This window comes from Danio aesculapii, chromosome 9 (genome assembly GCF_903798145.1).
Source record: "Danio aesculapii chromosome 9, fDanAes4.1, whole genome shotgun sequence".
NCBI lineage: Eukaryota > Metazoa > Chordata > Actinopteri > Cypriniformes > Danionidae > Danio > Danio aesculapii.
In genome coordinates, this window is record NC_079443.1 from 50,663,408 (window position 1) to 50,679,769 (window position 16,362).

General features: G+C 38.3%; 1 protein-coding gene across 2 annotated transcripts in view; it reads right to left on the bottom strand.

Annotated features, from left to right (window-relative positions):
* Window positions 1–16,362, bottom strand: part of slc4a10b (solute carrier family 4 member 10b) — a 164,788-nt gene that overhangs the window by 65,234 nt on the left and 83,192 nt on the right. For both annotated transcript variants that reach the window (XM_056465939.1, XM_056465938.1), the window contains exons 7-10: window positions 14,444–14,632; window positions 5,790–5,878; window positions 871–1,028; window positions 192–279 (exon numbers count right to left, since the gene is read on the bottom strand). In XM_056465939.1, coding sequence (XP_056321914.1) covers window positions 192–279; window positions 871–1,028; window positions 5,790–5,878; window positions 14,444–14,632 — 524 coding nt within the window. The remainder of the gene's footprint in view (window positions 1–191; window positions 280–870; window positions 1,029–5,789; window positions 5,879–14,443; window positions 14,633–16,362) is intronic.

Genomic DNA, 16,362 nt, shown 5'->3' on the forward strand with positions numbered 1-16,362 from the left:
AAATGTGCAATCTTGGCCATGGTTGTGAATTTTGTGTGTAGAGTTTTTACAAATGGACTCCAGGGTTCTGAAATTTGTGGCAAAACAACTGTAAAAAAACTAAATAAAAATAAATGTGTAATTATTATAAAATCTCTCAAGAATGAATAGATAAAGACAACATAATACAATATCTTGTTGAAATCAGATACCTCATCCGTCATCAAGGTTGCGATGGATCTGCCTATCTCGTGATACTGAGCTCCTTTTCCCAGAGGGCCGAGCAGGATGAAAAGAAACCTGAAACACACACATAACACTAATGTACCTGCTGCATTTATCTGCAGTTTCACACCATGTCCTAAATTAGGGGTGTAGGTTTGCTGTTGACATTGGTGGGGACGGGTGAATCTAACCAACCTTTCAAAGAGAGGGAAAGTAAATAAATGGCAGGTAGATATGACGCAGGTAAACCCTTCTTACATCTGTGCAAATGGCAGTACTGAAAGTATTTATTAAGAATTAAGTATTTTTGTGAGTAAATTGCGTACAAGTCAATGCAAATGTGAGAACAGAGGTGCATTACTGTCCCATGCTCGAACAATGCATTTGCCATGAACTTTAGAAATTTGCCTTATTCGCATCTTCCTCATGTGGTGTGAACCCAGTCATGTTGGCCAATCAGAATGGAGAAAACCTGTTATAGAGTCCACATGACCACATGAGAGTTTTTTGAAAATCTTCACCTTGGTCTACATTTTTTAGAAAGTTTTGGTTTGAGTCACCCTATACTCCATTTTTGTGTGGACAAACAGAAAAAAGTATGGTTTTAAAAATACCCATGTTCATGTGGACTAGACCTTAGACTCAGTCCTCTAGGTGTGTGTTCACCTGGTGGTAATGGGCACCTCTGCCAGTCCATTGAGCAGCACAGCAGGAGAGAGACGGACAAATGCCACCACAGGCCGGTCCAGAAACTCCAGCTCTCCCACCAGGACATTAGAGGCCTCTGCTCCTGGAGGAATCTTCTTCATGAAGTGCAGGTCTATCTGCACAAACATGACAATACAGGAGTCCCAATAAATGAAATACACTTCATTAAGCATGATGTACACATGGACATCACCTATATGCTGTATAATTGCAGGTTAACTACACTCACTGGCCACTTTATTAGGTACACCTGTCCAACTGCTCGTTAACGCAAATTTGTAATCAGCATGGCAGCAACTCAATGCATTTAGGCATGTAGACATGGTCAAGACGGTCTGCTGCAGTTCAAACTGACTATCAGAATGGGAAAGAAAGGGGATTTAAGTGACTTTGAACGTAGCATGGTTGTTGGTGCCAGACGGGCTAGTCTAAGTATTTCAGACACTGCTGATCTACTGGGATTTTAATGCACAACCATCTCTAGGGTTTACAGAGAATGGTCTGAAAAAGAGAAATTATCCGGTGAGTGGCAGTTCTGTGGGCGCAAATGCATTGTTGGTGCCAGAGGTCAGAAGAGAATGGCCAGACTTGTTCCAGCTGATAGAAGGGCAACAGTAACTCAAATAACCACTGTTATAGCATCTCTGAACACACAACACGTCCAATCTTGAGGCACACTGGCTACAGCAGCAGAAGACCACACCGGGTACCACTCCTGTCAGCTAAGAACAGGAAACTGAGGCTACAATTCACACAGGCTCACCAAAAAATGGACAATAGAAGATTGTAAAAATGTTGCCTGGTCTGATGAGTCTCCATTTCTGCTGCGACATTCGGATGGTAGGGTCAGAATCTGGTATCAACAACATGAAAGCATGGATCCATCCTGCCTTGTATCAATGGTTCAGGCAGGTGGTGGTGTAATGGTTTGGGGAATATCTTCTTGGCACACTTTGGGCCCATTAGTACCAATTGAGCATTGTGTCAACGCCACAGCCTACCTGAATATTGTTGCTGACCATGTCCATCCCTTTATGACCAAAGTGTACCCATCTTCTGATGGCTACTCCCAGCAGAATAATGCACCATGTCATAAAGCGTGAATCATCTTAGACTGGTTTCTTGAACATGACAATGACTTCACTATACTCAAATGGCCTCCACAACCACCATATCTCAATCCAATAGAGCACCTTTGGGATGTGGTGGAAAGGGAGATTCGCATCATGGATGTGCAGCTGACAAATCTGCAGCAACTGCGTGATGCCATCATGTCAATATGGAGCAAAATCTCTGAGGAATATTTCCAGTACCTTGTTGAATCTATGAAATGAAAAATTAAGGCAGTTCTGAAGGCAAAAGGGGGTCCAACCAGGTACTAGTAAGGTGTACCTAATAAAGTGGCCGGTGAGTGTATGTTTATATATAATAACTTTAATTGTTAGAAGCTATTAGTTACTAGTTAATTAGTTAAAATCAATAGTGACTAATATAAGTTATGGTAACTAATAACCTTAACTTTTTCTGAATTTGATTGTAATGCAGTAATGTGCACCTTTTGTTGTAAAGATGCTTTGAAACAATGATTATTGATAAAAGCGCTTTACAAATAAACTTGAATTGAAGTGAAAGAATACTTTAACAAAAAACTTAAAACTAATAAAAAAGAGACCAAAAACCCAGAACTAAATGAGTAAAAATTAAATAAAACAATATATATATATATATATATATATATATATATATATATATACATACACAAACAAAATCTATAGGAAAAAGCCATATTTATGTAACCCATCCATATCTAGGATTCTGAGATTTAATTTTCAGATCTGTATATGAAATATATTATGGTGTAAAATACAAATCTATAAATCTCATGGGTTCCGGATTTCCAGTTAGCATGGAAAAGTGTTTTCAGACACATATAGGTTTAGGGCTGAAGGTCAAATGTATGTATGGGAGATTATGTACATTTGCGTAATGCAAAAGGCCATGTGTTGTGTAAGATTTCATAATATGATACTCTCTTTTATTGCAGCATTTCATCATGACATATGCGCACCCTGACAGCGCCGCATCTCATCTGTGCAGGGGATCACAAGCATAATACCTACTTAAACAGGAAACAGAACAGTCTAATATCAGGTAAAGAGGTTTTCAGCCACAATGTGTTTAAAGCATAATCCCTTTCCCAGAACAGAATGGCAGCAGAACAGGACGATTCAGAGAAAATCAGCAGAGCTCTATGTGCTGTACTGTACTGAAGACTTGCACTGAATGTTCATTAGTTTAATAGAAACTTTAGCACATGTGGTGAACAATGTTAACACATGTGCGTGATTATATTGTAGAGCACAGTAAATGTGTGGGTTTGATTAAAGAAAAAAGTGAATAAAATATTTGATAATGTGCATTTGTTTATTTAACAAATTGCAATATAAGGTAGAAAAACAATATATAAAGAATAATATATTTAATTAACATCACATTGAGAAATTTGACCACACAAAGTTACAAATAAAAGAGTTACAATAAAACAAATATCTTCGTTTTAAAATCTATATATATATATATATATATATATATATATATATATTATATATATATATATATATATATATATATATATATATATACACACACACATTTATACAACAGTTCTGTCTGGTTCTCAAATCTGATTGGCTGATAACTGTGCAACATTAGCACTCGTACAGCCTCTTCACCCTTCTGTATTACTCCGCCCACATAGAGTGACAGCAGATCAATAAACTCACTACAGTTTGACAAATATTGCAGCTGTTGGACAACATAATTTACTTTTGAGGCTTTTCAGGCGAGAATGTAGTTGTTTAGGTTGAAAATATGCAGTTTTTTTATAAGGATAGTGCCTATTTTAAATATTTATCATTTCGGAAATTCAGCACGTTGGCATCCATCAGCCTGTCATACTGAGCAGAGCCAAGACGGTTGATGCTATGCCACAAGATGGCGACAGAAACCACATAATAAGCCCTTAGAGGAGAAAAACTAAGGGTAATTTCAACAACAGCTGATCAAGTCATTATTAACAGGTAAGTGACATTCTAAGTCGATCTCTCTCTTTTGTATGTTGTAGTGCTGTATTTATATTATGGTAATCTGCTAGTGTTTTTGCATTGCTTTGGCTTTTTCGAGGTTAACTATTCTGATCTCCCGCTTGCTGCAGAGAAATCTCTGTAGATTGATGGCATTTCATGCCGTTCAGCCTTATAATCTTAAAATGTAAGCAAAATCAGCTGTTTTGTCGTCATTTTAGACATTACGCTAGAGAATCATTCAAGCACTAGCTCTAAATTGACGCTTGTGAAGTAGCAATGGTTTCTGCTGTTCTGACATCAGCTGCAGATGTGAATGAACGGCGGAAGAAAGTAGTTCCTCATACAAAAGCATTTCTAGACTCTGTGTTTGATTTTATTTTTTATATATATGATTATGCCATCTAACTGTTGTATAAACAGTACCACACTCGTATCCATACTATTTGGCTGTATATTGTCAATGGTGAGACACTAAGGCACTCGGCCTGCGGCCTACGCAAGCCACCCACCAGTGCCGATATACAGCCATATCATACAGCTACCCGTGTGATTTTGCTCATTTATCTTTATAGTAAATAATTTATTGCTTTTAAAAATTCTCTTCTGCTCATAAAATATGGTAAAATCGGTAATATTGTGAAATATTCTTACTATATAAATACCTGATTTCTATTGCATCATGTTGTAAAACATACTTTATTACCTGCTTTTCAAAGCTGATTTTTCAGCATAATTAATTTCATTTGATTTAAAGCTCAAGAAACATTTCTGATTATTATTAATATTGAAATTAGTTAATATATTTTTGTGAAAACTGAGATCCATTTTTATTATTGTTTTTAAGTTATTGCTCAAATTTTAAGTTATTGCTCATATTTTACAATAAGGTTGCATTAGCTAATATCAGTTATATTAGATATATTAGTAATGTATTTACTAACATGAACTCATAATGAAAATTTGTACAGCATTAATTATTCATAGTTCAATGCAAATTCATCCTTGCTAATAGTATTTAACGCACCGTGAGTAAACATGAACTTACAATGAACTGTATCTTCATTAACTAACATGAATAAATACTGTAATAAATGTATTATTTCAATGTTTGTCCATGTTAGTAAATACATTTACTAACAATAACTAATGCAACTTTATTGTAAAATGTTACTGAATTATTATAACTGGTTCAAAAGATCACCATTTATTTTATAACATTACGATGCATTTACTGTCAGTTTTAATTAACTTAATGCAACCTTTCTGAATAAAAGTACAGCATACATTTTGTTAAAGGGGACCTGTTATGCCCCTTTTAAATAATAATAAGTCTCTGATGTCCCTAAAGCGTTCAGCTCAAAATACGCCACAAATAATGTTTGAAACTGACCCTTTTTAGGCTTTAATCCTAATTGTGCCATTTTGGTGACTGTCACTTTAAATTTAAATTGTGCTCTTTTCAAAAGAGGGCGGAGCTACAAATGCCTGTGTCAGCATAGCAGGAGATTCAAAAAACAAGACTAAGATCCAATGCTAATGAAGGAGGGATGGTCACTAATGGGCGGGGCTTTCCCCCCTCTGATGACACGTACAAAGGGAGAATGTCAATCGAAGTGTTTCTCCAGACTGTTTTATTCAAGTGTGATTATAAAAAATAAAATTAATACATTTGTACCATTAGATGCTGGTTATATTCACACGCTGCTGGCACACAACTGTGCTTAAAACCCTTATAAAAGTCATTTTTGCATAAAAGGTCTCCTTTAAGTGTAGTTTAATACTGCATTTTACCTTGCTGAAATCCACAGTACTGTTTTCACGGCTCACGTCATTCTTGACCTCAATGTTCATTGGCTGAGTCTGAGGTGAAATGGTCTGACCTGCAAACAGACACAGACACAATCAATCAATACAATGCTCAGCCCATGATTGAAACGCAGCATAAGCATTGCATGTGTTTTCATATTTCAGACGTAGCAGACTGAATGATTGAGGTTTATGGATTTGCGGGAGAGAAATGATTCTAACAAAGATCACATATCTGTGGGTTTGAACCAGCGGCAACCTCCAGCTGTCCTTCTTGAAGCTAATACGGAAGTAACTGAAACTGCAATTCATGGAAATTCCACTAGGTCTGTTCCAAAATAGAGCCCATTTCTATTACAAACCCTTGTACAAAGAACGATTTGGTCTATATAGCTAATATTACCCTTCATGACAACTGTGAGGGGGTGATTTTTTTTATGAGTCATCCGTTTAGTTGATATTGACTTATATTAAGTCTGCATTAATTAAGGGCGTGGCCACTTGAGTGACAGCTAGGTTTTGCTGATTGCCGTCACCTCACCTCAGCTGATTCCGGCTGATTAGCCGCTGAACTCGGCATATACATCGTATTTTTGTATTGTTTTGTGTGGCTTTACACAGTCAGTTGCCTTTTGGAATTATTTCTTACAATTATCAGATGATATGGCATGCTGTGTGCACCTAATTGTGTTCACAAACCAATTAAGCAGCCTCCATTTCCCAGGTGAGTAAAATTCTTATATACTATATCTATAATGTATTTGTTTTAAGGAAAATAATCATTTATATTTTTTGTAGACCTGTAATGTACTCCAGAATCTGACAGATTGATTAGCTGTAGGCTCTAGAACAGTCATCTGAAACGTTGTCATACAGTGTTATGCCTGGATTTCATCAATAGTCTTGCATTTACTAACACAGACTATATTTGAAGTGTTTGGAAGTAATTCACATTTCTCCTGTAGAAAAACGTCATAAGAACAATGTTTAGTGGCTTAATGTACTACAACTCTTTTTAAAAGTCTAAACACTTTATTAATATAGTACACAACCAAGCACATGTGGTCAGAACACAAAAGAGTCGCAGGTAATGAAGTATTAAGCGTTTCTCCCAAAGAAAAATCTGTCAAAGCAAAATGCTAGCAGTAATCTGTAGCTCCGCTCATGCTCTGTCTCTTTACCCATTTTGGGTTACCCCTGGTTGGAGCGATGACGTGCAAACAAAATAGCAACGGTTGGCCACGTCTACTTGTAGCTTCATTTGCGCTCTTCGAAAACCTATGGGTTACATCACAGATACTACATCCATATTTTTGAATAGTCTATGGTTTGAACTAGGGCTGCACAATAAATCTGCAATGTTGAGCTGGATTATAGTTGACCAGGAACTACAGTACTACTGTAATACTGTGAAAAAATGCTTGCTCTGTTAAACATTTAAATCACATAAACAAAATTCACAGGAGGAATCATTCTTGTCTTTTTAATACCATACAGTCCTAGATTTAACCATAGACTGTAAAAGATATGGACGTAGTATCCGTGACATCACCCATAGATTTCTGAAGATTGCAAATGAAGCTACAAGTGGGCGTGGCCAACCGTCGACATTTTGTTCGCGCGTCATCGCACCGACTTGGGAATACCAAACAAGGGCAAAGAGGCAGAGCGTGAGCGGAGCTACAGATTACTGCTAGTATTTTGCTTAGACAGGATTTTCTTTGGGAGAAACGCTTAATACTTCATTACCTGCGACTCGTTTGTGTTCTGACCACATGTGCTTGGTTGTACACTATATCAATAAAGTATTTAGTCTTTTAGAAACACTGCTGTAACACATTGAGCCACTAAACATTGTTCTTATGACATTTTTCTACAGGAGAAATGTGCGAATTACTTCCAAACACTTTAAATATAGTCTGTGTTAGTAATGCACGACTATTTATAAAATCTAGGCATAGCACTGTATGACAATGTTTCAGATGACTGTTCTAGAGCCTACAGCTGATTAATCTGTCAGATTCTGGAGTATATTACAGCTCTAAAGAAAAATATAAATGATAAATGATCTTAAATAAAACAAATGCATTTACAGAGATGGTATATATATAAGTATATAATTTCACTCACCTTGGAAATGGAGGCTATTTGAATGGTTTGTGAACACAATTAAGTGCACACAGCATGCCATATCATCTGATAATTGTAAGAAATAAGTCCAAAAGGCAACTGACTGTGTAAAGCCACACAAAACAAAACAAAAATGCGATTAATATGCCGAGCTCAGCGGCTAATCAGCCGGAATCAGCTGAGGTGACATGACAGCGAGCAGTGAGACCTTGCTGTCACTCAAGTGGCCACGCCCTTAATTATGCAGACTTAATATAACTTAATATAAACGAAACAAATGAGTTATAAAAAAAATCACCCCCTCACAGTTGTCATGAAGGCTAATATTAGCAATATGCACCAAAATCATCTTTTGTAGCAGGCTGCAAACTTGTTTATTAGTTGTAAAATTGGCCAATTTAGCATTGCAGTCAGAGAACATCTAGAGTTCCTGGAGCCAGCCCCCAAAGGCCAGTCGATGAATTGCAGTTTCAGTTACTTCCATTTTGGCTTCACGAGGAAGAGCGGGATGTTGCTGCGTGGTTTTAACAATCACATTTAAAGGTACAGTTCACCCCAAAATTTTAATTCTGCCATCCTCTACTCATCCTCCACTTGTTCACAACCTTAAGAATTGTCTATAAACGAGTCAATAAATCAGCAAGCATCACTTCATCTGCTGAAAGAATCAGTTGAGCTGCACTAAAAGCACTACAGCACTAAAGTCTCTACAGCGTTCAGCACATAAAGCCCACCAGAGCCTGCGGTTAAGAGAGCATCAGATGAACAGATTTGTGTTTATTAGTCATGCTCGCTCCTGTTTTAATGCAGCTTTGGCTCAGCGCTGCATGAATTAGTGTACTAATGACGATCTGAGCGCTGAACGAAGGGGTCTGGTACACTTTATGTGTTAGCGTTAGCGTGTGGGAAGCTGGCAAACTTCCTAAACATAAGCCCTGTATAAAGGTGATGAATATTCAGAATAGCCTTCACCTTCCTCGCAGTACAATATGCCATTTATCTGCGAAATAACACACCTTATCTACTGGTACAAACTGTTTAATACTAAGAGGCAACCCACAAATATGAAAGAAATGTTTGAATGCAGTTCATAGCTTGTATTTTAGTTTTGTATGCGCTCTTGAATTTTTAGTTGAGGTAAAGTGTATTTACAAAGTGTAATGTGATGAAAAATCTTAAAGGGCAGCTGTTTTACCCCTTTTTACGAGATGTCAGATACATCTATGTTGTCTCCAGAAGGTGCCTCTAAAGGTTCGGCTCAAAATACCCATCAGATTATTTATTATACAATGTAGAACATGCCCATTTTGGTTTCTGGGGGCAGTGTAGCTGTTTTTGTAGCCTGTGGCTTTAAATGCAAATTAGTTGGTTCTCCCCGCCCACCGTTCCAAAGTGTGTATCTGCTTCTCATGCATTACGTCAGATGAACAGCAGTCAATGACAGATATAGACGAAGCTGAAATGCAGCTTATTAGTCAAAAATACTAAGTTATTTTAACGTATTTGTGGTGGAATCTATTCAAGCCTTACTGAAATGATGAGTAACACACTAATACCATTTGCAGTACACACACACACTTATGCGCATTTACTGACACCATGCGCCCATTGTGATTATAGTGGTTAAGAATTTCAATTCAATTCAATTCAAAAAACGCTAGAGCTGCAGAAAAGCTAGTCCATGCTTTTATGACTTCTAGGCTGGACTACTGTAATGCACTGTTTGCTGGCTGCCCAGCATCCTCTATTAACAAACTTCAATTAGTACAAAATGCAGCTGCCAGAGTTCTTACCAGGTCTAGAAAATTTGATCACATCACCCCATTTTATCCTCCTTACACTGGCTGCCTTAAGTTTCGTATTGAATTTAAAATATTGCTTCTTACATATAAAGCCTTAAATAATCTAGCTCCTGTTATCTAACCAATCTTCTGTCCTCGCTACAATCCAACTCGCTCTTTAAGGTCTCAAAACTTAGGGCTTCTGGTAGTACCTAGAATAGCAAAGTCGAGTAAAGGAGGTCGAGCCTTCTCATTTATAGCTCCTAAACTCTGGAATAGCCTTCCTGATAACGTCCAAGGCTCAGACACACTCTCCCAATTCAAAACTAGATTAAAGACCTATCTGTTCAGTAAAGCATACACTTAGTGCACCACTTAGGGGGCTTCCACACAGGTTATGCATCTTGTTGATATACACTGTGAACATCAGCTACGCTAATTATTTTCTTTATTCTCCATTTCCACCTGGGGATACTCTTCCCGAGGCCCTCAGACTATGCAGAGTCACTGATTCGATCCAAGACCAACGACGAGATGATCCCAAGGTTTCCATATCCTGGAGCAGGCCGAATCCTGAGCAGCTACTGTGATGGTCATGGAAGAGTGGAGAACATGAGACTGATTCCTGTGACGCTCCAGAGACAGACGAGTCTTCGCTGAGGCCAGCTTCCAGCCTCCGCCACTGAGACTGCAGCTCTGCACAAGACGTTTGGACAGTGGAGAAATTAAAATGGTCGTGCCCAACTGAGCCTGGTTTCTCTCAAGGTTTTTTTTTCTTCACTTCCGCCATTAGTGAAGTTTTTTCCTCTCCGCTGTCGCCACTGGCTTGCATGGTTTGGGATCTGTAGAGCTGCGCATCGTTGGATTTGCTCTTCAGTATTTGGACTCTCAGTAGTGATTATTAAACCACACTGAACTGAGCTCAACTGAACTGAACTTAAACACTACAAACTGAACTACACTGTTCCTATTTACTGTGACCTTTTATGTGAAGCTGCTTTGACACAATCTACATTGTATAAGCGCTATACAAATAAAGGTGAATTGAATTGGTTAAGAATTACATAGTGATTTTTCTGTCTTTATTACAAACATGCTCTGCTTTTTAAAGCGTTTTAAACTTATAAAACTAATTCTTGAGGTGCAGCTGATCACAGAGAGTTGGAACAGATCTTTTAATCCCAGTTTTATGTATACATGTTATTATGGAGACTTGTGCCAGTCAATCAATTCAGTGGCTGAGGAAAACAGCCCTTCTACGTCACGTTGCGGTGGGCCTCAAAATCACTGCAATTTGTATCCTATTTTAACGTCAGGAAATTTAAAAAAAGAGACATGTTGTGTTTGTATCACTCCTATAGCAACGTGGACACACTATACCTGCACTCAGTTCTGTCCAAACATCTCACAAAAGATGATTTTGCCTCATAGGTGCCCTTAATTAGAACAAAAATAAAGCTAATACAATATTGACCTGTTTGTTTATCATGTGGTTAATGGTTTTAAAAGAAGTAAAACTTAAAATTACATTTGAAAATATCACTAAATTAACCTGTTATTTAAGTAAAATAAGTAAAATAACTAATTAATTAAAATAAAAGGATTAATAACCCAACTACATGGGTTAATTTAACCCCTAATGTGTTCTGTCCTATATTTAGCCAGCAGTTGGTTAAAAAACAACAACCCAATTTGTGTACGACGTAAAATCATGACAGAAAATGTGTATATGTTGGTTTAACTTAGTTCAATAAGTTAATCACACTGAAAAAAAATGATTAAAATTTACAGTATTACTGGCAACTATGGTGGGTAGTAATACTGTGAAATGTACAAGCGCACTGTAAATTAACAATTATAATTGTGCTGTAAAACTACAGAAGAAAGGGCAACATGGTGGCTCAGTGGTTAGCACTCAAGCAAGGTCGCTAGTTCAAGTCCTGGCTGGGCCAGTTGGCATTTCTGTGTGGAGTTTGGGTTAAATGTGGATTCACTATTTTTGGATTTAACTTTGGATTCATTGTTGAATCCATGCACATATATATATATATATATATATATATATATATATATATATATATATATATATATATATATATATATATATATATATATATACATACATACATATACACAGTGCATCCGGAAAGTATCCATAACACTTTTTTCAACTTTTAACAGCCTTATTCTAAAATGGATCAAATTCATTTATTTCCTCAAAATTCTACACACAATACCCCATAATGACACTGTGAAAAAAGATTTTAAACTGAAACACCTGTCTTTGAGAGTTTTTGACGGTGTACAGCCATCTTCAGATCTCGCCTGAGATGTTCAATAGGATTTAGTTCTGGGCTCTGGTTGGACCACTCAAGGACATTCAGCGAGTTGTTGTGAAGCCAATTCACTGATATTTTGGCGGTGTGCTTTGGGTCATTGTCCTGCTGGAAGATGAACCGTCTCCCCAGTCTGAGGTCAAGAGCACTCTGAAGCAGGTTTTCATTCAGGCTATCTCTGTACATTGCTGCATTCATCTTTCCCTCTATCCTGACTAGTCTTCCAGTTCCTGCTGCTGAAAAACATCCCCACAGCATGATGCTGCCTCCACCATGCTTCACTGTAGGGATAGTATTAGCCTGGTGATGAGCGGTGCCTGGTTTTCTCCAAACGTAACGCCTGGCATTCACTCCAAAGAGTTCAATTTTAGTCTCATCAGAGCAGAGAATTTAGTTTCTTATGGTCTGAGAGTCCTTCAGATGCCTTTTGGCAAATTCCAGGTGGAGAGTGGCTTCTGTCTGGCCACTCTACCATACAGGCCTGATTGGTGGATTGCTGCACAGATGGTTGTCCTTCTGTAAGGTTCTCCTCTCTTCACAGAAGAATGCTGGAGCTCAGACAGCGTGACCATCGGGTTATTGATCACCTCCCTGACTGAGGCCCTTCTCCGCCGATCACTCAGCTTAGATGGCCGGCCAGCTCTAGGAAGAGTCCTGGTGGTTCAAACCTCTTTCACTTACAGATGATGGAGGCCACTGTGCTCATTGGAACTTTCAGAGCAGCAGAAATTTTTCAGTAACCTTCCCCAGCCTTGTGCCTCGAGACAATCCTGTCTCAGAGGTCTACAGACAATTCCTTTGTCTTCATGCTTGGTTTGTGCTTTGACATGCACTGTCAACCCTGGGACTTTATATAGACAGGTGTATGCCTTTTCAGATCATGTCCAATCAACTGAATTGACCAGAGCTGAACTACAATGAAGCTGCTGAAACATCTTAAGATTGATTAGTGGAAACAGAATGTACCACTTTGCATCAACTATAAAAACTCTTTTTTTCACATTGTCATTATGGGTTATTGCAGTGTTTCCCAACCCTGTTCCTGAAGGCACACTATCAGTACACATTTTCAACCTCTCCCTAATCAAACACACCTGAATCAACTCATCAGGACATCAGAAGAGACTCCAACACCTGAAGTTAATGGGTCAGAAAAGGGAGACATCCAAAATATGTACTGTTGGTGTGCCTCCAGGAACAGGGTTGGGAAACACTGGGTTATTGTATGTAGAATTTTGAGGAAATAAATGAATTGAATCCATTTTGGAATAAGGCTGTAACAAAAAATTTGGAAAAAGTGAAGCGCTATGAATACTTTCCGGATGCGCTGGATATATATATATATATATACAATTGGCTACTCTTTAAATTTTTGGAAATAAATGCTGCAATTTGCACAAATATTTTATATATGTAAAATCCAAATATGAGCTTGTATGTTGTCATATATGTAATTTGCATGTATCAGCTTTCTATATGAGTTGATATCTTCTCAAGAGTTTCATGCATTTAACAGCATTTAACTATTCACATTCCTTTACTGTTTTAATACGTTTTAGTTTTTTAATATCCACCTTCACACAGTATGTTTTAGGAAGCGCTACAGCAGAAGGGAAAGTCTCTGAAGTGAAAAGTTGCCTGGGTCCAAGCCGGCGCCTCTGTCCCGGCTGAAGGAGGTTTTCTGGGACTGATGGAGGGTGGAGGAGGAGGAGAATGGAGGAGGGACAGGTGAAGAGATGGAGACACTGGACCAACAGCATGGAGAACAGCATGAGCCCTGGATATCATCAGCACCACACACTACTGACCACAGCACGGGAGACTTAAAGAGATGAGATGAGGCGCCTGGCAGACACACACACACACACACACACACACACACACAGACAGAAAGAGGAAAAACTGAAACGGTAAGATGGTGGATAAGTAGATGTTTCAAAAGATCTGGTGAGAGTGAGTCACCAATTACTGATTCACTGATTCAAATGAACTGGTCAGAGTGAGCCACCAGTTAAAGACTCAATGATTCAAATGATTGAAACAATCTGGTTAGAGTGAGTCACCAGTTAAAGACTCACTGATTCAAATGATCTGGTCAGAGTGAGTCACCAGTTAAAGACTGACTGATTCAAATGATCTGGTCAGAGTGAGTCACCAGTTAAAGACTCACTGATTCAAATGATCTGGTCAGAGTGAGTCACTGGTTAAAGTTTCGCTGATTCAAATGATCTGGTCAGAGCAAGTCACCAGTTAAAGACTTGCTGATTCAAATGATCTGGTCAGAAGGAGTCACGAGTTAAAGACTCACTGATTCAAATGATCTGGTCAGAGCGAGTCTCCAGCTAATAACACCAATACCTCCTGTAAATTCTGAATGAAGATAATCAAGTACCATTTTTGTCCAAGCAGTTGGACTCTGACTGCTTCTTGCCAATATCAGCGAAGGAGCGGACGATGGGGATCCGATTGGCCAGTTTCTTCTGGTTCTGATGATGGTGCTGCTTCAGAAGAGCCTCTTTCACCTTCTTCCTGACATCATCTTCAAGATGACCAGCCACCTCCTGTTGGTCCAGTATCATATCTAAAACATCCAGCACACAACAGTACAAAAGGAAAACAGATTTATTATATGTAGAATAATCATTATAGGGGGTGACGCAGTGGCGCAGTAGGTAGTGCTGTCGCCTCACAGCAAGAAGGTCACTGGTTCGAGCCTCGGCTGGGTCAGTTGGTGTTTCTGTGTGGAGTTTGCATGTTCTCTCTGCGTTCGCGGAGGTGTCCTCCGGGTGCTCCGGTTTTCCCTACAGTCAAAAGACATGCGGTACAGGTGAATTGGGTAGGCTAAAGTGTCCGGAGTGTGAATGAGTGTGAATGGATGTTTCCCGGAGATGGGTTGCAGCTGGAAGGGCATCCGCTGTGTAAAAACATATGCTGGATAAATTGGGGGTTCATTCCGCTGTGGCGACCCCGGAATAATAAAGGCACTAAGCCGAAAAGAAAATGAATGAATAATCATTATATTTAACATAACATTTATATATTTAAACGTAACACATTTTACATTCGATTATTCATTCATTCGTTTTCTTTTCGGCTTAATCTGGGGTCGCCACACCAGAATGAACCGCCAACTTATCCAGCACATGTTTTTACGCATCAGATGCCCTTTCAGCCGCAACCCATCACTGGGAAACATCCATACACACTCACTCACACACATACACTATGGACAATTTTAGCTTACCCAATTGACCTATACCACATGTTTTTAGACTTGTGAGGGAAACCGGAGCACCTGGAGGAAACCCCCTTCAACACGGGGAGAACATGCAAACTCCACACAGAAATGCCAACTGACTCAGCAAGGGCTCAAACCAGCGACCTTTTTGCTGTGAGGTGATTGTGCTGCTCACTGCGCCACCGTGCCGCGTACATTAGTTTGTATAACATCAAATTGTAGCATGGATGTAAAAACTGCAGCTTTACAAAATAAAATACGTTAATAAAAGCTTCAAATATTTTTAAAAAAATCATCAAAGAATTTAAATTAAATATCTATCTTTTTTCCACCTTATTTATATTACTGGAAACACTTTGCCAAAGGTTGTATAAGTTAATGTGAGTTAATGTATTTACTAACATTATCAAACAATTTAAAACAGTTCGAAACTAACATTTTGGTAAATACAATAACTAATGAAACCTTATTGTCGTGTGACCATACTGTTTACATTTATATACACTTTCATATTAAAAATATTTATTTTTTTAAATCTTACAATGTTCATAAATAGGTGTATATTATAGCCAAAATATTATATATTCACATTAATACAACAATTCTGTCTGGTTCTCGAATCTGATTGGCTGATAGCCGTGCGATATTCTGCAATAACAGCACTCATACAGCCTCTTCACCCTTGTGTATTACTCAGCCCACATAGAGTGACAGCAGATCAATAGATACATTACATTTTGACAAATATTGCAGCTGTTGGACAACATAATGTACTTTTGAGGCTTTATTAGTTGAGAATGTAGTTGTTTAGATTGAAACTATGCAGTTTATTTATAAGGATAGTGCCTATTTTAAATATTTCTCATTTCGGAGCAGAGCAAAGACGGTTGACGTTGTCCATCTACAGGATGGCGACAGAGACCGCATAATAAGCCCTTGGAGGAGAAAAACTCAGCATAACACTACAAACTACATCTGATCAAATCATTATAAATCTGATGAGTGATATTCTAAGTCGATCTCTCTCTTTTATATGTTGTAGTGCTGTATTTATATATAACTGTAGTGTATTG